Source organism: Rhinolophus ferrumequinum, chromosome 22 (genome assembly GCF_004115265.2).
Source record: "Rhinolophus ferrumequinum isolate MPI-CBG mRhiFer1 chromosome 22, mRhiFer1_v1.p, whole genome shotgun sequence".
Taxonomy (NCBI): domain Eukaryota; kingdom Metazoa; phylum Chordata; class Mammalia; order Chiroptera; family Rhinolophidae; genus Rhinolophus; species Rhinolophus ferrumequinum.
In genome coordinates this window covers 8,538,305-8,560,027 of record NC_046305.1, presented here as the reverse complement: position 1 = coordinate 8,560,027, position 21,723 = coordinate 8,538,305, and the positions used below count along the sequence as shown (strand labels likewise).

Below are 21,723 nucleotides of genomic sequence, written 5' to 3'. Positions count from 1 at the left end.
GTCCACTGGGCGGAAAGTTGATGCATTCAATTTTGATTTTGCAAATTCAACGGCAAATGTTCCATCAGGCAGCAAAGACTCCAGTTTGCATAATTAATGTTGGAGATTCAGACTTTGAACCATTAAAGAACGTTTGCATTAAATGAAGTTTTATATGTCCGTCTGTCTTGGAGAAAAGCACCAATGCCAATCCCAGCGAGGGGCCCTCTGCCCTCAGCACATGAGTCTACACGAGTACTTCAACATGTGACAACGGAATTCCCAGATCCAGTTTTAACAAAGGATTTATTGGCTAGATCCCCAAAAAGCAAAATTCAGAACATACCCACCCTGCCAGCAAGAACAGTTCTATAATAAAACAATTCCAGTCGTCCTCTCCTCCCTCCCAAGGTGGGCCCCTTCGGTGTCCATCACGGTGGAGCAGACCAACACACGGAAAAGCCTGCATGACAGGCACACGGCACTGTCATTCTGCTCACACCACTGCTACTCCTCCCGGCAGGTAAGGGGAGGCTTTTCTGTACCTTCCCTCTTTTGGTAGAAATGTATTGAAAAGTTTCTGTTAGCAAAATATTTAAAGACCCCCCCCCAGACCCCTCAGCTCTTCCCACTTCAGTTATCTACTGGAAAAGAACAGAACTGAAAAGGTTTTCCCCTTAGCTGTGATCAAAACACTGAATAGTGAAGAATATCTGGTTTACTAATTTCTTGGGTTAGAAACTAAGAGATCTACAGAGGAAACCGGACCTCAAGTCCTGCTGCTCCCCAAAATGTGGAACAGAAGAGAGGATTCGATTAGAACAGCTGAAAAACGGATGGTCATTCCATGATGGGGCAAAGCGGGCTTTTTCAACAAACAACGGATCTACCTTGTTGCTCACAAACCCTGCAGAGATCCAGCAAGGTCTGCGTCTCAAATACAGAATGTATTTCAAAGAGAGCCAAGGAGGGCTGAGATACACACACAGAACAGAATGCTGGTGAAGGCACAGAGCAGAGAACCCCACGGAGCTTTTAGTGCCATTTTCATTTAATAAGCCAGTACTGTAGCAACCTAAAGACCTTGGCTGTGATCACACTGGGATGTTTTTCTGGAATTGCTGTAGGAAACATTGAGTGGCAGGTGGCACCCTCTGGCTCACTGTGCTGTGAGCTCCAGCGCCAATGCCTTGGGGAGACCTACGGCTGGGGCGTGTAGCGCAGGTATTTCTTGCCAGATGGGAGCTCTTTGGTGAAGACTCCTTTGGGGAAAATTTTCTTGGCCTCCTCTTCAGGGATGGTGGGCAGGACCATCACGCTATCGCCATCCTACGGGAAGACATTGAGAATGGTGAAATTCAACAATAAAGTAAAGGCCAAAGGCAAGAATTCACTTTAGAAAAGTAGCTACAGGTACTCATGAGAACCAAGCTTATTTACTCTCCCCTCTGAGGAATTTTTTCACCAGCTGATCTCCGGCACTTGCTGAGAGAAGCACTGCCCCAGCTTCCCAAGAAACAGTCGTGTTTTAAACCCAGTAATGGCTTGCCACCACACTTTAAAGTTTTCACTCTACGTCCTTACCACTGCCTCCTCTCTTGCCCCGCCTCCTGGGCTCCCTCCCGGGCATGCTGGCTTTCCTTCTATTCCGGGAACAGGCCAAGCTCACTTTCAGGTAAAGCTCCTTGCACTAGCTGTTCCTTCTGAGGGCTCTTCCCTCACAAATGTGCATTGAGTTGGTCTCTCTTTCATGTCCTCTCCACAGGTCCCTGCAGAGGAAGGCCTCCGCTGACAGCCATTTGGAAAAGCCACCCTCCCATTCTCTGTGCTCCCGTTCTCCCCTCCTCTCTTGATTATTCTATCACTAACATCCTATAAACTGGTGTATTGTTTGTCTACCCACTGGAATGTAAGTTCTAAGAGGGGAGGGACTTTATACTGTTCACGGCTATATCCCAGAGCCCACTGTCTGGGCTCCATCAACCCATGTTTAATGAAGGGATACAGAATGTTCATTGATCTGCCTATCAGAAAAAACAACAACAAAACCACCAGGGATTCAGGTTAGCATATTCTAAAAATGAAGCACCGTTAAGATACTCTTGTGACATTATCCATACCCTACACACTGCAGACATCCTAGAGATTAAAAGTTTATGAACAAGTTTCAGAGACTTCCACATGGGCTGAAAAGACTGACGCTTAAGAGAAATGAAATGCTTCATGACATTAACACACCAAATCGTTTTACAGCCATGACTTACGTGGCCAATCTAAGTTTCGTTGTAAATATTTCGCCATCAGGGACAGGTTAAAGGTTTAAAAGAATCTTTTTATTAAAAAAAGGAATCAACTGACCGATTAGCTTGTCTAAAAATTGTAAAAGTTAGAAAGCAATATAGGGAGTCGGTGTTTAATATAAAGATGTTAAGAGACCTTGAAAATGGCCTCTCAGCATACCTTAAACTCAGCCGTAAGGAAAAACTGTCCCAGTGTAATTGCCTGTCAGAAACAGGCCAGGGTAACAGGCTGAGGGTCGCCATGTAGACACTAGTCCCACAGGCCTTCCAGGGAAGATGGGTCTCTGCCCTTAGAACATCTTTACCTTCCAGTCAACCGGGGTGGCAACCCTCTTTTCTGCTGTCAGCTGGAGAGAGATAACAACTCTCAGAATCTCATCGAAGTTCCTGCCGGTGGTAGCTGGGTAGAGGATAGACAGCTTCAGCTTCTTATCAGGACCAAAGATAAATACCTGCAAAGCACACAGATGCATAAATAGGAAGAGTGCTGAGTGTTTTTGATATTAAAGCCTCTTAGAAAGCGCTTCAGTCATTAAAAATGTTCAAGGGTGTGAAAACACAAACAATGTCCAAACATCTAGAATGACACATCTAACTTAATTTGGGTGGCTGGAATCTAGACACTTTCCTTCTCCATATTGTTTTTTCTTTTCTTTTTCAATTACAGTTGACATACAGTATCATTAGTTTCAGGTGTACAACATAGCATCTATGTTGTTTTTCTAAACTTAGAAGGGAATTATATCTGGTTCTGGCTGTCCCAAGTAAGAAAAACTGTTATGTAATCTGAATCCAGGAAAGGGCTCAGGAAGGTACTATGCTAACAAGGGACTAGGATCACAAAAATAATACCAGTAGGAGTGGATATCTGTCCTCAAATAGTTGTACTTTTTACAGATGAGTTTGTTCACCAGTGAGGAAGAACAGAACAAAGAACTCAAAACCAGAGCTGCCTCATGAAGGCCAAGATCCATCACCTAGAGAGAGGGCTGTCAGGAGAGCTACAGAAAAGATCCCTCAATTCTTGGTGACTTCCTAGGATAGTACTTATTTTCTGGAGATCTCCAGAAGCTATGAATTAAGCTGTTTAAAAATGTAGCTGATATTCTTGCATGAGCGTTACTGATGACCGATGAGACTGGCACCAATACAGTGATTTCCTAATTGGCTCTCTTCTCCTTATTTCCTCTAGTTGGTTGAAGCATTTGCTTGGACAGACAGCCTGGCCCATTATGATGACCATGGAATGGACTTCTGCAACTCACCACACGAGCCGTCACAGGCATGTTCTTCTCGTCCTTCTCGGCCGGGTCCAGCATGCCCAGCAGGATGGCGAGATCCCGATGCCGATCGTCAATGATGGGAAAAGGGAGCTTCTCGGTGGGCTTCTCGCCATTGTAAGCATTGATATCCTAAAATGCAGGTAAAAGGAAAGAAATCTAAACCGGGCGCATCCTCGGAACTCAATCAATTAACAGCCGCCACACTGCAAGACAGGGAAGAAGACCGCGACCACAATAATTTCTCTAGGCAATTTTAATACATAAATGAAGGGACGCTCCTCATCCCAATTGTCCTAGACAGGAACAACAGGAGGGAAGAGACTTCAGTTACCACCACAGACCCTTTCCACGCCCAAGTCTCCACACACCAGATAAGACGGGTGCCTTGACGGCTATGAGGAAGCAGCAGCCAACTTTTCAAAACTTGAATAATGTAGCCTTAGATCCCAATCCAAGGTGCCTCTGGGGACCCCAATATTGCAAAAACCATCAGAAATAATGGGTTCCTTAAGTCCACCATATCTAAAAACAATGCCACATGCAAAGATAATTCTATAGATCCGGTCCTTGCCTGAAAAGCATCCTGACTCTGACATGAGCTACTGGAAGACAGATGTTAAGAAAGAAAGAAACAAACATCACAAAACTTAAAGCAAGCACAAGAATGGAGAATTGAATATACACACACACACACACACACACACACACATACTTCAAGGACAAATCAAATGTAAATCCTGTATGGGTGAAATGGCAGAGGTAAACTTACACTAGGGCGAAATCCACATAGAAAACAAAGCATTTCAAGTCGGAACTCAAAGGACAATAATGTACTCCGTCCTCTCTCTAACTCTCTTCCCCTAGTAAAACCTCATTCATTTCTACTTTTCCTGTCCCTGGAAGTATTTTTTGGGGAAAAAAAATAAAATCCAGCTTCATTACTTGATCTAGCACTGCTGTAGTGCTCAGGGCGAGCTAAGCGTTACGGTTCGTACATGTGCAATACAGCTGAGGAAGACACACTTCCTGCCTTCAAAGGAACTTCTAAGTTGGCCAGACGATCCCCATATGAAGTAGCAGCAAACATAAGACTATAATATGTAAATGGCAAATGCTGAAGTGTATTAACATCCCCATTTGTGGCACTGCTGACTTAGGAAAGGCTTCCAGAAAGGGGTGTGACTTCTACCTGTGCCTTTGAAGCATGGGTAGGATTTTCACAGGGCACAGGAATGCATTTGAGGGAGAGGGAGCCATACGAATGAAAATGTAGGCAAGTCTCAGCATAAACTATTGATTGGAGAATGAGGAACTTATCTGGGTAGAGGTTTCAGAAGTAATGGAAGAGAGGATTTAAAGTTGGAACGAGGTCTACTTATTATGTGGAGCCTTGAAAGCAAAACAGGAGTTGATGGCATAGCCTTGTGCCTTAAAAGGTGTTGCCTAATGGGCTCTAAAATCTTGCTTGGCCATCTGTAATTGTTGCTACACAGTAATTCTCAACCCTGCCACTTGCACGACAGGCGTTACATTACACTCATGAACACCAAAGTACCTTATGCTTCGGCTTTATTCTGTCCTAAATCAGGTTAATTCCTACTCTCTATCATCCAGTATCAAAAAAAAGCATTAGTCTGAGGTTCAAATCACAGTGCCATCATTTTCTAGCAGGGAACCTTGAGCAAGTCCCTCCAACTCTCTGCGTGAAATGCCCTTCCCTTTTGTCCGCTACAGGATTCTTCTTCTCAGACACTTAGGATTAACTGGCATGAACCAGCCAAGGGATACAGCCGCAGGGGCCAACTCACATGTCAGAGCTACATGTTATTCAGGTGCATGTGAAATGCCTGACATAGGGTCTAGTACACAGTAAGCATCCCTCCAGAGTCACCTCTCATTAGATAGGAACACACGGTAGCAAAGTCATTACCATGTTCTCAAGTTAAGTTTAGACTGCCCCAATTACTATCCAAGGAAATCCTTTTGTTGAAAGTAGACAGTTCCTTTAGCTCGTTCATTCTGTGACTCTAGCCTGTCCCCCCGCTCCCTAGTACCGAGCACTGCCTCAGCAGTGGTAAAACAGGGGTCCACGCTGCTGAGCCTCCACTCTGGTGGGGACAAACAAACAAACGGAATTAGCAATGTGCACAGTATTTTAGATGGTGCCAAGTGCTAAGGAGAAACATTAATCAGAGGGGGACAGGGAGTATGTGGAGGAGGGTTATAAAGTTAGATACGGACGCCAAGGACAGCCACTACAGGTGTCACTTGAGTCGAGACCTGAAAGAGGTGAGGGCAGGTCACAAAGATACCTGGGATTCTGGATATATTTTGAACGCACTGCACACAAGTTTGCTGATGGATCAGATGTATGATGTGAAAAAACCAGAGGAATTAAGGATGATTCCTGGATTTGTGGCCTGCGCAACTACACTACAAAAATGCAGTTGCCATTAGCTCAGGTGAGTAAGACCCTGGGATTCAGAAGAGAAGCCCAGTTTTAGACATAGAGGTTTCAGATGATGGGACACCCCGGGGGAGATGCCAAGTAAGCAGTGGTTGTACCAATCTCGGCCAGGAGAGTCTGGCCTAGAGATGGAAATTGGGAATCAACATATGATTGTGAGCGCATGAGCTCACCAAGGGAAAGAGTGTCGATAAAAAGAGAAAAGGTCCAAGAAATGAGCCCAGGGCAACTCCGGCATAAATTAGGAGTTGGGAGACGATGAAACTCAGTCTGCGCCTGAGCAGGAACAGCTAGCGAAACGGTGACCTAGAAGCCAAGACAGGAAAATGGGATCAGCCGGGCTGAATGCTGCTGGGAGGCGAAGAAAGACGAAGGCTGAGAACCGACCCTTGCACTGAGCAAGGCAGAGGACACCGCAACCCAGGTCATGTTCAAGTGATTGGTGAAGTCTGAATCTGAGGGTTACTTGTACCTTCACCTCCAAACACCCCCCAGCTGCTCTGTAATTGATAACTTGATCTATAACCTCGGAGCACACGCCCCTGGATACTATACCTTGCTCCAGGCAAGATGGTCTTCAACGCTGTCTATTGAAAGGGCAATCAGCTTCACGTTCCTCTTGGTGAATTCCGGGGCCAGCTTTGCAGCTCGGCCAAGCTCTGTGGTACACACTGGGGTAAAGTCCCGAGGATGGGAGAAGAGAATGCCCCATCTGAAGCGAAGAAAACCAAGGTCACGACTGAATGAAGAGGTTATCGTTAACATCACGTAGCACGAATGAGAAGCCACAAATCCTGGACTAAAAATGACTTTCTTTTTTCAATGACTGCTTATGAAGACAATTACTTTTAAACTTTTCTGTTGCGGAATGCTTTTTGATCTTCTTACATCCAGAAAAGCCAAGGTTTAAAGCCCCATTCAATCAAGGATTTGCAATTCAAGATGACATATTTTAAAAGAGTGTAATTTACGGGTGTTGCCTCTTTTTATAACGACAGAGCCACCCTGAGTCCTTTTCAACTAATAAAAACTATGCTACTCAAACCAAGTAGCTTATTGAAATAACTTTTCCTTTCTTCTTACCCTCTTCCGCATTTTTTCCTAAGCACACAGCCCCAATACAGGGCGTCCCCATAGGCCTTGAATCCAAACAAATGCCTGACTGCAATAATAAACAGATTATGTAATCTGCAATAAATAGGCTTCTGTCCTCTATTTAAATGTAAAATTAAAGTTGTCACGTGGCGTCTTTGAAGTGAATGGATATAAACTCTTTTGTAAAACTGCTTTACTGATCTAGCTTTCCAAACAGGACACCCAATATTTGTATCCTGACCAAACAAGAGTTTTACCTATTTCTTTATTTGCGGTTTTCCTTCAGACCGAGTAGGTAGCAAACTGACAGCCTATAATGTAGATTTCTACAGGTAAATACTAATCCCTAAATCATCACTGCTTAAGGTTAAACTTGTATAGATTCTCAGCACCTATCAAGGTGAGTCACCAAGAACCTTTGGAGTCCCATTTCCTTCTCATTGGCGACAGAAACTACACTACTCTCTACTGAAAAGGAAAACTGAACGCTCAATTTTCCATACTCCCATGGGCTTACAACATTAAAGCGGGATCTTATCTAGTACTTTACTAAATCTAGCCTAGATGCCAAGCTGATCTCTCCGAAGTTTGCCAAGTGTCCCCAAGCACAAAGAACAAAGCATTCGCAAGGGTACCCCCTTCGCACTTACACCTGTCACTCAACTCCCAGAGCTTCAGGAAAGGAAAAGACTTTCTTACAAAAAGGATTGAGGGTCCTATGGCAAGACTGGGAAGAAAGAGGTTAATAGTTTTAGGATTGTGTGCTATAAAGGGCAATAAGAGGGGCATATATCTTTTGAAATAAATAATGTATCTACGAGTAAAATCCAGGCCTTAGATTCTACGGAAAAGGGTCTGCTGAAGGGTCAGTTGCAACTTCTGAGAAGAAATGAAACAGGTCATTTCTTGTTAAAGGGATGATGAATGAAGAAAGCTAGGTGTTCTCTTTCCTTTTGAGTCAAGAGATCGTTTTTGCTGAATCATGCTAAGGAACTCATTTTCCTTCCGCTTCACATCCTCCACCCCCACCCCAGAACCAAACCCCCGTTTACCAGTTGGCTAGGAATAGGACAGTCTCTGAGAATGTCTGCCTGTGGCCTGCCTTGCCCTCAAGCCCCTTGCTTACTGCTGCTCTTAAGAGTAATTCAATTACATTATCCGATTTCCTTCCTTCCTCATTTTCAAAAGACAAAGGGTTTCCTCCTTTAAGGGAACAGTCCCTACTGAGTTACCCCCAGAAAACCCCAGGAAAACACAGGTTTTGTTTGGTGAAGAAGCTGCTTCTGCCACGTACGTACAGAAAACAGTGATGAGGTTCAATAAACTCATCAAATACAGCCCCCCAACCCTTTAGTTGTGTCCAGTTGTCAGGGGTAGGATAGGTACCTCTAACGTTTCAAGTTATTTTATTTTTTTTCTCCAAAAAAAAAAACCTGAATCAAAAATGGACAGTCTGAATTGAGATCACATACAGAATGGAGTTTGGAAAAAATTATATCAGGCAGAAATCCACGTATTATAATGAAGGGCTCAGACTTCTTTTGGGGATGGAGCAGGGAATAGCCCATGCCTGACCCTGGCAGACTTGCAAAGTATTTGCTTATGGACACAGATATTCTCTCATCGTCCCAGGGGTGAGTCCCTGAGAAGGTATACCACTTTTAATCAAATCAAGATAGATCTGAGGCCAATAAATGACAACGTCCCTCCCTCCCTTAGGGTGAGCTTAAATAGTGACAGCATTTATAATTCTTGTGATAGTAATTACGCATTATGTTAATACTTACCTTTAATCCATAGAACCTAAGAGTTCTGGTAAGATTTTTATGTTTTACGGGGGTGAGGACCATGGGTAGAAATGGGAAGGAACATACTCTGAAAATCTCACAGGGGTTTTGCAGAAAATACTAATATCTAGATTCCAAGTGCCCTTAGTCTGTATTTCCTGCCTTCAAGGTCTGAATGTTCCATTTCTCATCCTTTTTCTAGTGGAGTCCTCTCTTTCACAAACGTTACCTTTTCCCTTAATGAGTGGCTGGAAAATGGACTTAAGGGGTTGTTAGGGGTTGGGTAGTCCTCAAGTCTAGAATCTCTCCCAGGTTCTCTGCACAGCCCTGGCCAATCGTTAATCTCATAAACTCCCTTCTCTCTCTTTCTGTCTATACATATAGATAGATACCTGGACACCGTATGTAACAGGGATTCAAACCCGGGAGGAATTGTTAAGCTTTAGAAGACCACAGGGTGGTGGAGCCACTGGAACTCCAGAACCATACATACTGTAACTAGACACATCTGGGGTGTTTCCGATTAAGCAACTAAAAAGTTTGCTGACTCAGGAGCTGTAAACCAGGGTGACACCAATTTACTACTAGTCATAATGGTACGATTGCCAGGCCAGTAAGTCACTAAGTTGTCTGTCATGAGCAAGGCCATGTGTGGCTGGAAGCAAGGCAGCGGGGGAGGGGGCAGTGAGGGGCACACTACTGGAAACAAAAGGATCTCAGAGTGCTGAGGGACAGTGTCCTGGCACCCTCAGGGGCCAGCCCGTGCAAGCACAGGTCACTGCAACCGAACCACCTCAGAAGGCCCGCCCCTCAAAGTGTTGCAAGTTCTGGAATGAAGGACACACCTACATATAGAGTGTTCTGGGTTCCTCCCAAAGCTGTTGCAAATCATGTCCTGGCCACTAAAGGAGGCTCAGGATAAAAAGTGTATCGGCCTCTTATCTAGCAACTAGCTTGTTTAAAATTTTACATTTTGTACTGAGAAGCCTGCAAATACCACGCAGCAAGCAGAACCCTCTGATAACACGCTGGGCCTCCCGGAGCCAGCAGCAGTGTCCTCCAACTCGCTTTAGACACCCACCTGCCCCGGGGAGCAAATTCCAGAACGCAGGGAGGGAGGGGGGTACGACCCTGGGCACGAGTCCCGGGAAGTGACGGCCGAGGCCGCCCGGCCTCTGCCCCAAAGGGCCTCGGCTGGATCACGCTACTTGCAGTTTACTAAATCGAGTTAAACAGGCAAAACAAATGCTCCTCTGCACCGGCCTGGGATTCCCGGGACCTGCGGGAATCCAATTTCGTTCCCCTCCCCCTTTCCCGCCCGGAGTCAGTCAGGCCAGGCCGGGGGCTGGGACGTGAAAGGGGATCAAGTGGCCGACGTGGGGCAAGGGACACACGATGAGGGGCACGTGCAGGAACCGGTGCGGGAAGGAGGAGGCGGGAGGCGAGCAGCTGCTGAGCGGCAGGGAGTACGGAAGGGAGAAGAAATAGGGAAGGCACTCCGAGTCCGGGTGTAGCCAGGGCAGGGCGACGAGGTGGCCACTTACGAGTCTCCCAGGTAGTCGTGGAAACGGATGCGGCCGATGGTAGTATTGGCCTCGAAGTTGGGAGCCTCGTCCCCGAGAAGGAGACCTCCGGGCATGGCGGCAGCAATGACGCGGGAGGATGGTAGGTACTACAGATAAGTGGGGCCTGGAGGGGCGGGATGGGGGCGGAGTGGGCGGGGCCACGGCGTGAGCGACGGGCGGGGCGACGGGCGGGGCCAGGCCTCTAGCGGGGTGGGCGGGGCCGCGGCCGACTGGGGCGGGAGCGAGGGGCGGAGCCAGGACTGGACATCCCTGGCGCTGTCCAGTGCCCCGCCACGCTTCTAGCCTATCCAGAGCCTGTGGGCACTATCCTATTTGTCCCTTCATGTGACTCAATAACTTTGCCTTCTGCAGCCTCGGCGGTACGCACGATTTGATCCTGCAGTGCGTTTGGGCTTTGGAGGTGAAAGAAAGTCGAATGCAGTAGGAAGGGGGGCCCCCAACGCGGAGTATCGCGGGGGGGTGGACAGGCTCCGGTTGAGGTCGCAAGGTCTCTCCGGTAGCCACAGAATCCGCGCAGACCCTCCTGCACACCCGACGCGAGCGACCGCTCCACTCACCGCTCTCTTAGCGTGAGCGTCTGGAATCTGGCCGCCCCAGCTCGCCCAGCCATCATTAACTCTGTCGTATCAGAGGATGTGGTGAGATCCAGACGGTGGGGGACCTTATGTCAAAGGAAGTGGCTTTCTTATTGCAGCAAAAGTTCCCGCACCCGTGTTAGTCAGTGCTTGGGGGACTGTGACCAAACTTTTATTTTTATTGTATTCTCCTCTCCCAGAGCTCAGTATGAACTACAAAATAATCAACACAATGATCCTGAAATCCAAATATAGATTTTAAAACATACTGTGATAGATTACTCTATGCTCAAGTCAACTCTGTCACCAAAGGAAGTGGGGAGTTCTATGTGCCAAGCACCGGGTAGACAAGATGACTGTTCTCTTGGAGCTTTCATTCTAGTGGGGGAGATATAGTTAAACAAAAATACTGTATTAGATAGCAGTAAATCCTATGCAGAGGAATAAATAAGGTTGTGTGCTAGAAGGTGACGGGAATGTGCTTTGGACTGGACGGTCTGGTCTGGGAAAGCCTCCAGGGAAATATGGCTAATCTACTCAGCACATCAGGACTGTCCTGGAAATGGTAGCTCTTATTTGGGTGATGATAAAGGTTTATGAAATAACTCTTGCTTTGCCAAGTATATGTTAGGAATTGTGCCAGGCCTGGTAATACAATGGAGAGAGAGAGTCCCTGCTCTTACAAGGGAGGCGGACATATATGCAGTTATTACAAGAATGTAGGCTAAAGTCTGATGCGGGGAGGGTGCCAAATGGTGGGAGTTCAGAATAGGGAAAAATCCTCTGGATGGAGCCCTTCAGGCTTAAGGAAGGCACATGGACAGTGTTAAGAGAAGTGACTCACATACTGTGATTTCAGTTTTCATCATAGTGATACCTTCCTCTGTGTGTGTGTGTGTGTGTGTGTGTGCACTAATCCTATTTAATCAGTTCTCTGAACAAGGACTTACAGTAAGATTACTGCTAAAATTTCTAAAGCTAGTATAATTTAATCTCTAAACAAATTTGACTCCAAGCTTTGGTTCTAAAAGCACTCGTTTTGTAGGGGAGAAACAGAAGAGCAGGAGGGTCATTTGACCATAAGACACCATTGATAATGTTGTGGAAATAAGCTAGAAAATAAAGATATACCACAAATATGGAGAATGAATATAGAAACAAATTATTGATCTCCAGAAAAGGCACAATTATAGAACTGTCTGTTGTAAATTAAGCAAATATAATAAGATTAACGCCTGTTAGAATTTACAGTGCACTGGCCACTATGCACTGTGCACTGGCCACCCTCCACCTTGCAAACTTGTCTGCTTTAGCCTGTAGCCTTTGCAGCATTTTAAATTCTCTTGGATTAGTTGTAAACATTTTGAAAACATGATTTTCACAAAAATGTTTGGATGTCTGTGACCTGAAAAGTCAGAAGAGCTAGCTAGCCACACTGGACCCCTGTTCTGCTTGGCAAACACTGACGGGAGCATGGCTATGTAGAGTGTGTATGTTCCCTATTTATTCAGAAAGTCCCCCACCACTTACTGACATTGTCTATTGTCGTTGTAGCCCCACTCGTGCACTGTTATGTTTCTTAGAGTAGAATTAGGAGGAAATGATTCCCATGCCAATGCATCCCTGCTCTGTCAAAACTGTGAAAATGAAAGGATGACTAAGGGCCATATGTTTCAAGGAGGAATAAGACAGAGCGTATTTCTTTGTAAAAGTCAACAATGTTCCCATATACTTAATATGCAAACAAAGTTGGACAGGACACTATTTGTCCTGCCTTTGTAGGCAGTTGGGTTTACTCTCTGTACCCCACCCAAGGTCGGTGCTCCATGTGCAGTGCCCCATTCCAGAGGGAAAACGTTAAACTACTTTCCCAAGGCCTAGCAAAAAGTGCCAGGGGAGGGGCGGCCAGATGGCTCAGTGATAGGGCACAAACTCTGAACAACAAGGTCATTAGGCGGGGTGTCATGCGGGGTCTCTGGTCCCGCTTCCCACACAAGAACGCAGGATATGGTGAAGCCAAAAAGGAACACCCACGGAGCCATACAGAGGGGAGTCATACTGCTATGTTCTCGCTGGCACTGGCTTGGAGACACAGGACGCAAGAGCCACACGATCTGCAGCCTGCCGTCTGCTTCTCTGACAACCAACCCACCAACAGAGCCACGGCAGATATATCAGTGGCTAGTGGCTAACAGGTAACAGCTGATGGCCAACTAGTCACAGCTGATGGCCATCTACTACCTGAGCCAGCGCCTCTCCATGTGAGGCCGAGAGCCTGGAAACTGCTCTCCTGGCTCTGTCCCCACAAAGGTTGCTGGTTCAATTCCTGCATGGGATGGTGGGCTGCGCCCCCTGCAACTAAGATTGAAAACAGCGACTGGACTTGGAGCTGAGCTGCGCCCTCCACAACTAAGACTGACAGGACAACAACTTGAAGCTGAATGGCACCCTCCACAACTAAGATGGAAAGGACAACAACTTGACTTGGAAAAAAGTTCTGGAAGTACACACTGTTCCCCAATAAAAGTCCTGTTCCCCTTCCCCAATAAAAATCTTTAAAAAAAAAAAAAGAAAGGTAGGAGTTTGTGGGTTCTTTGGGCATTGGGGGAAGAGTGGCTGGTTCTGAGATTTTTCTAGGATAAAGTACACAGCCTCTGAGTTACATCTGACCTAAGTGACACAAATTATATAAATGTTGGGATTGCATTTGTAATATAATACAATTATTTGTACATACAGAGTATAAAATGAGTTCTTACAGTGCCAGAGCTTGGAGAGAAGTACATACCACCATGAGACATCACCACAATATAGTTGTTAACATACCGATCTCCTCCACAAGTTTCCTCCCACCCTTTTTGTTCTTATGATAAGAACACTTAACAAAAGATTTACCCTCTCAGCCAGTTTTTAAGTGTATTATGCAGTGCTGTTGCCAGCAGGCCTACACTGCATAGTAAGTAGCTTGGAGCCGGCTTGGGTTTGACTCAACAGCCATGGGCCAGGCCCTCCACAGTCTACCTTGAGGGCTGTGATGACGGTTAAAAATAAAGTGCAGCATTCCAGTGGCCTTCCTGGGGAGGAGCTATTTAAGTGTAGGATTTATTTGACAAAGCAGCAACTGACAGCTTCAGCCCAACACCAACCTGAAAATTCTTGCTAATTCCGGGAGCCCCTTCACCTGCCATGGCGACGTCACTTCCCCATGCTCACTTAAAACCGAAACCCACTAAATCAAATCTACCTTCCCTTTGCGCCCTCCACACATATGGGTAGAGGACCTACCACGTGCCAGGCAGTGCTGGGTGCTGGGGATTGAAAGTTGAATGAGCCTCATGGTCTTTTCCCTCACTAGTGATGGAGGCTGAGGCTCAGCCTGTACCCAATGCTGGGTCAGCCTTTTGACAATCAGTTCTCCCTTGGGCTACGTTCCCATGAGCCACAGAGAGCTAAGGGACCCCAACAAAGGACAGGGCCCCTCCCAGGTACTCAAAGAGCTAAGGGACCCCAACAAAGGACAGGGCCCCTCCCAGGTACTCTCTCCTCACAAGTCAACACCACACACTCTAAACTGAATGATTTCTATTTGTTTAGCAACTCTGGGTATGTTTTCTTTTCTGTGTTGATTGAGATCACATTTCTAAGCGTGACAAATGTGACCCAACCAGTTGGAGAGACGAGGGAATGTGGAAAGGGGGAGAATGCTGTTCTCTCACTTTCTGAAAAATTAAAAATTTTCATAGAAACAGATTTTTTTTTCATAATTTGCCTTTTAAAAATGTTTTAGTATGGAAGAATTTAAACATGCATAAAGTAGAGAGAATAATACAGCCCATGTGCTCTCTGCCCAACTTCAACAATTATCAACTTATGGCGAAACCTGGTTTCACACACAGTTCCTCACCTGTATCATTTTATTTTATTTTTTTTATTTTGGGTTATAGTAATTTGTTATGCGTATGCATCAAAAATAATAAGTAAAAATAGCCCTTTAAAAGATTATAATTATCCATTTTCAACTGGTGATTTTAGGAAAGTGCAAAACAGATCTTTTACCTCCTTTAACCACACATTATTTAGTCAGAAATGGCATAAAAAGAATTTCTTCATAGTGAAATAATTGGCATACATTCTATCTTAAATTGTCAGCAATAAAACCAAAACAATGGATAGCCCCAGCCAAAACTTACTTTAAATTTCATTTGAAAAAAAATGCACCTTGGATTAATTCATCATTAAGCCTTTTCTGTGGTATGAATTAGTATCGAATAAAGTAGATTTTCAAACAGATAGTTTAACATTGACTACTAGTTCGATCCCTATTTAAAAAATAACTTTAAGTTCAAAGAGGTAATTATTATGGAAGATTCCTTCCTTGTGACTCTCGCATATTCAACTTTTACTAAATAGAGAATTCCCTCTGGACAGTGATTCATTTCTTGTCACATCCAGCACAGCGGACAGGGTTGTGGGGCGTGAGGAGAGCGGTGCAGGGTTAAGAAAAGACAGTAGCCACGAATAGAGTTTAAGTGTGAGGACCAAGGGGTTGGCAGCCTCAAGGTCTAGGCTGTGGGTGCCTAACCGGGCCAACGCATTAGCTTTTATTACTTAGGTGGGGAAGCAAAGGAGATAAAGCGTGTTAATCTCAAGATCTGTGAATTCCATACACCATAATAGGAAATTGATTCAAGCCAATCACCCTTGCCTGCAGGCAGCTGGACTGTAAGCCTCAGGATGTATGTACTTCCCCAAGGGACAAAACCTTTATGCATATGAACGGATGGAGAGCACATCCTTGAATCTCTTCCCGTGCAGGTTTTGGGAAGGAATGCAGCCACAGAGGCAGAGGCTTTCCCTATCCTGGGGAAGGTTGGGGGCTGTGCCCACCTCTACGAACCCCGTGGGTTCTCCTGTTGGTCCCCACTCGACTGCGCCTGGCTTGAGTTGTCCCCCACGTGGGGAAACTTACTCGTCATTGGCTGACCAGCCATCTTTCTGGGGCCAAACAGGGAGACACGAGGTGCAAACACAAAGGTGAAGCAGAGGCCCTGGAAGGATCCGTCTCACAGACTCCTTTCTTTGGGGGCAAGTACAAGGAGACTGATGGGTAGGCGGCTGCGTGGCCACATCTCCCCCTTTTTGGTTTTTGAAGTGAGAGAAACACAGACCCTGTAGATTTTTCTTTCACTTATGGCCCATCGGAGGGCTTGTTGTAAACAAAATAAACATAAAACAATAAACAGAATAGCAATAGCACCAGCAAATCCTCCACCTAGGGTTTTCACCCATGTGCGTGGATTCAAATGAGATAGTGTTTCCACTGCTGCGGAAAGTGTCTCCTCTCCTGGGAGGAGTGAGAGCCTTCCCACACCCTAGGGGCGTGGATGGGTATCTATAGATGTCTTCTCTTCCATGGGCTGTCGCTCATGGTGTGGTTTGACACACCGACCAGGAATCCACAGAGGTTTTTCTTCAAGACCTGGAGAAATACAAGCAAAGCCTCGTCCCCAGGTTAATAAAGTTCCTACATGCCATTGATTTGTTTGAATGTCCTTCCACCAAATAGGCACATTTTTCAAAGGTTTTGGACTCTGGAGACTATTGAAATATCTCTCAGCTGCAGTACGTCTAAGGTGAACTTTGATATCTGAGCCAGAAGAATTTAAAAAAGTTAAAACATGGCTCTTGCTAATTGTATCTGTGGGGGGGGGTGTCTCCTTTTTCTCCCCCTTTTTGTTTTTGTAATTGTTTTCTTAATGTGGCATTAGCACGTTTAACAATGGCTTGACCCTGTGGCTTGTAAGGAATACCAGTGGTGTGAGTAATGTGTCATTCAGCACAGAATTTTGTAAACTTGGCACTGGTATATGCAAGACCATTGTCTGTTTTGATACAGTTAATGCTTTACCATTATTAAATCTATCTGAAAAAACTGTAAAGCCTTGAGGAATAGGAGTCTGTCTGAGTTTTTTAGGTAAAATCCTAAAGTTTTTAGGAGAAACAACCACTATTTTACTTCGTTTCTATTTCAATGAAGCACTCTGGTGCGAGTTTGTGATAGGAGTTTTGAGATTAACTCTAGATAGCTTGGAAGTTACTTAGTAACTTTGTTATGTAAAAAAAGAGCCACTCCACCAGGTCATTTTGGTAGAACAATTACCGCCTGTAGGCGAATGTGGAGTAGGGAAAATTAGCATTTGTAAAGGCAAAGAAGGATCAAGACATTGAACTTGAGCATCCTGAAATTTTTTTTTTTTTTAACTAATTCTAACTCTTTGTTGGCCTGAGGAGTTAGGGTGCGGAGGCTATCCCAGTTGAGAAGGGCCCCGCAAAATACCAAATAAATTACTGAACAATCTTGTAGATCTATAACTATTAATTCTGTTAATGTCTCTAATTTTTTCTTAGAGAGGGGCCATTGTTTTATCTATAGAGGCTTATTGTTTATCTATTTTAGGGCTACCAGAGTCTGTAGCTGTTTAACAGTGGCCTACATAAAAGGCTCTTGATTTTTTAATTTAAATCCTAGTCCCTTACGTCCTTGTTGAGATGAGGGCTGAATAGGTTGAGTAATTCCCTGATTAAATCTTTCTAAACCTTTTTTTGTTTGGTAGCCCGTTTGACTCAATCTGTTGAGTCTGAGGACTATATTGTCCAGATGACAGCTAAATTTTTGTGTTTTTATTGTGTAAGTAAATCTCGACCCCATAAATTAACTGGAATGTCTGCAACATAGGGCTGTAAAAATCCTTTTTGTCCCTCTGACCTGAGGCAGGGAAGAATGCAGACACTTTGGCAGTTAGGCTGCTGCGTGGCCACAATTTCTCTCCTCATATGGCTTATTGCTACTTCTATTTCTATTTGTCCTCTTGTGTTAGTGAGGAGAATGATTTCATGAAAACTTATGAAGGAAAGTACCCTATATTCAAGAAGTTTGTTTCTCTTAGACTTCTTTAGGATAATATTTCGAAGCTGTGAGCGCTTGGGAAAGAATCTGAAAATGACCATCACCTGTATCAGGTTAAAGCAAATTTCATCTGTGAACATTTCAATATATGGTCCTCATAGATAAGGACCTCTTTAAAAAAAGTAATCACAAGACAGTCCATCCACCCAAATGAGCTATAATTCTCTAATATTGTAAACCATCTAGTTAGTATTTCAATTTCTAGAGGCTTGGTCAGATTCAGTTTCCATTTGTTTCTGTCCAAATGACCAAGTGGTGGAATAATCTTTCTCTTTTTGTCTTCATGACATTTTTGATAATGTCACTTTGGTTTCTGAACTTGGTTGGAGCCTGTACAACAGGGTTTCGCAACCTGAGCACTATTGAAATTTTGGACTGGGTAATTCTTTGTCGCACAGGCTGTGCTGTGCATTCTAGAGTACGGGGCAGCATCCTTATTCGTGTGGGACACACTACATATGGAATCTCATTAACCCACATAACCATTCTGAGAGTGGGGCTGAGCCAAGGGGCCGGCCAGAAGGGCAGCAGTCCTGAGCCCCAACCTATAAAGGACACCAAGACATTATTAAGAAATCAAACTCACCAGGAACTCTGTTGAAGGATCTGTACCATCCAGTTCAAAGAAAGGAAAAGACTCAGATTAACTACAGGGTTTTGTTTGGCTGAGTGAAACATTGAAATTGCTGGAGACAGTAGTGCAAAGGTGGGGGTCTCTTCCTGATTCAGTGCACAGCCTCTCCTTCAAAAAAGAGTCGAATAAATATTTAAAGAATATCTGATAGAAGGGACATCACGTTATTACATGTCTGGGGACCCACCATTTTACAAGGGAGACACTGCGGTTCAGGAGATTTAAGTGTCTTGCTTGCCTAAGTTCACATAGGCAGTAAATGGTAGAATTGGAATTTTATCTTAGGACTCCAAAGTTCCATGTTCTTTTCACTCCACCATCTGGCTTCGCCTGTGCCTGCAACTTAACTCCCTGCTCTTTTTTTCATATCTGCAATGTCGCAGTAAAATCAAACTGCTCCCTCTTCTTTGCTGGACCTTGAACTTCCCCACCTTTGTCTTTTTTGTATGTGGCTTCCTCTGCCTCCTGGAGTGGCCTAGACTACATCTTCATCGTTGCCAATTCTGTCCTCCTTGCAAGCCTAGCAGTAACACCGTTGATCCGAAGAAGCCATCACAGAGTCCCATCTGGAAGTGATGGGTTCTTCGAGTGAGCTCTAGGAGCCCATACCTTGTTTGTGGCTGACTCTGCTTTGTACATTTGATTGCAGATATTTATGAATAGGTCCTCCTCTCCCAGTGAACATGTTGCCTGTGAGGGCAGATCTGTATTTAATTCATCTTGGTGCCTCCCTCACAGCCTTGTCCATAGGAGGCGCTCAAAATATATGAATGGCAGAAAGGAGCTCGCACAAAGAAGCTTCAGCCAGAATTGCCTATTTCTCTCAAATTATCAAGGATTTGGCAAAACATAATATTAAAGCCAGAGACATGGAAGCGGCATGTAGTTTTGTTTCACGTTGATTCTGTGCCTTTTTACAAATTGTTTCTTCTCCCTCACCCATGGGATGCTCTCCTTCCCACCCCACATGCTTTTGCGAATCCATAGCGGGCACTTTCTTCAAGATTGGCTCGAAGCCTGGCTCTTCCTACAGGTCTCTCCTTTACCCAGTGGTCACAATGCACCCTCACAGGTTGACAATTGCCAAACAATCATCACATCATCGATGATCATCGTCGATCATCAAACTGTTATTGAGTCCTTGGTATATGAAAGGTTTGTGCTGTGCTGTGGGGGCCGTCAGGGGGAGCTTGTCAGGGAAGGCGGGATTCAAGCAGGGTCCTGAAGGCTGTGTTTTAATTAAAAAGGAGGAAAGGAAAAGGAGACAAAATGCATTGACACTGAAGTTCAATTCCTACTCTTTCTGTTACTAGCCATGTGATCTTGAGAAAAATGATTTAATCTCTTTGGGAATCAGTTTCCTCATACGTAGGATGGGAATAAGAACAGCTGTGTTAGGAGGGTTATGAAGACTACGTGACCCGTGTTTTGGTCAGAAGTCTTGGTTGTGAGTGATATCTGTACAGTTAATTAAGATACAACATGAAACAGGAACTTCAGTGGTTAGTATAGGAAGCTGACAATTCTCCTTTCACCAAACCTCTCATTTTGTGGTGTCCATCCTCTTTCTCAGGATGGCTGAGGCTCGGAGAAATCTTCCATTTGATCTGCCTTCGGCAGAGGACCACAGTCGGGTGTCTGTCATTCCAGTAACTACAGATTACTCAGTACAATCGACTCCCCCTTATTCACGGTTTCACTTTCCGCAGCTTCAGTTACCCACGGTAAACTGTGATCTGAAAATATTAAATGGAAAATTCCAGAAATAAGCAATTCATACATTTTAAATTGCATGGCATTCTGAGTAGCGTGATGAAATCTCGTGACATCCATTCAGTCCTGCCCCGGAAGTACATGATCACTTTGTCCAGCATCTCCATTCTGCAGATACTCACCACCCGTCAGTCACATAGTGGCCATCTCCATGATCAAATCGACTGTTGCAAAATTGTGGCACTTGTGTTGAAGTCACCCTTATTTTACTTCATAATGGCCCAATGTGCAAGAGTAGTGATGCTCGCAGAAAATGCTTCCTTTAAGTGAAAAGGTGAAAGTTCTCGACTTGAAAAGGAAAGAAAAAATATTGAATGCTGAGGTTGCTAAGATCCACAGTGAGAATGAATCTTCTATTCATGAAATTGTGAAAAAGGAAAAAGAAATTTGGGCTAGTTTTTTAGTCACACTTTACAAACTAAAGTTATGGCAACAGCATGTGCTAAATGGTTAGTTAAGATGGAAAAGGCATTAAATTTGTGGGTGGAAGACATGAACAGAAAATGTGTTTGGTTGACAGCAACATGTACCAGAAAGCACTGGGCCTCTATGAAGATTTCAGCAAGGGATCCCCTGAAACAAGTGACACCAAGCCATTTACTGCATGTAAGGGATGGTTATAAGATTCAGGAAGAGGCTTGGCATCTCACATCATCACAAGAAGGGTGAGTACCATACAATATTTTGAGAGAATGAGAGAGACCACGTTCACATAACTTTTATTACAGTATGTTGTTACAATTGTTCTATTTTATTATAAAATTTGGGCATTCAAAAAAAAAAAAAGAAATGACCTGCCTCTCTCACGAGACTCCCCACCCTTCAAGACTAGCACTTAGCACTTACTTAAAAAATGACTGTTGAAGGAATGAGTGGACTTTCTCCATTCTCTCCCAGGCCTATCTTTTTTCCTCCAGGTCACCATTTATTACGTCTCTTTCTACATTGTTTATGGCTTATTAGTTACAAAACTACCTCCGGATCTTACCATTACTATAATCCCCAGGTTTTAAAAACAATGACAGCACTAGATCACATGTACTCAGCTCTTACTGTTTGCCTGGTACCCTTTCAAGCACTTTTAATGTACAAATGTACAAATGACTTTAATTGTTCTTTTGTTGCCAATTTGTTTTTTGTTTTTTGCTTTTTTTTTTTGCTAGAGATTAACTTTGACCTTGTAGGGGGCGTGCTGCCCTCTTACAGTTCCACCATAGCACCCTAAATCCCCGCAGTGAAACACAAGCTGGTTAAATCTATTACTCAAATATTGGAAG

The 21,723-nt window shown here is 44.5% G+C and overlaps 1 protein-coding gene across 1 annotated transcript; it reads right to left on the bottom strand.

Moving 5' to 3' along the window:
* Window positions 1–266: 266 nt before the first annotated feature.
* Window positions 267–10,616, bottom strand: PRDX6 (peroxiredoxin 6). The gene is made up of 5 exons (XM_033093694.1): window positions 10,456–10,616; window positions 6,585–6,741; window positions 3,545–3,691; window positions 2,585–2,731; window positions 267–1,308 (listed from the first exon to the last, which is right to left on the bottom strand). The coding sequence occupies exons 1-5, from the start codon at window positions 10,548–10,550 to the stop codon at window positions 1,180–1,182; spliced, it is 675 nt and encodes a 224-aa protein (XP_032949585.1). The 5' UTR covers window positions 10,551–10,616; the 3' UTR covers window positions 267–1,179.
* Between the last annotated feature and the right edge of the window lie 11,107 nt (window positions 10,617–21,723).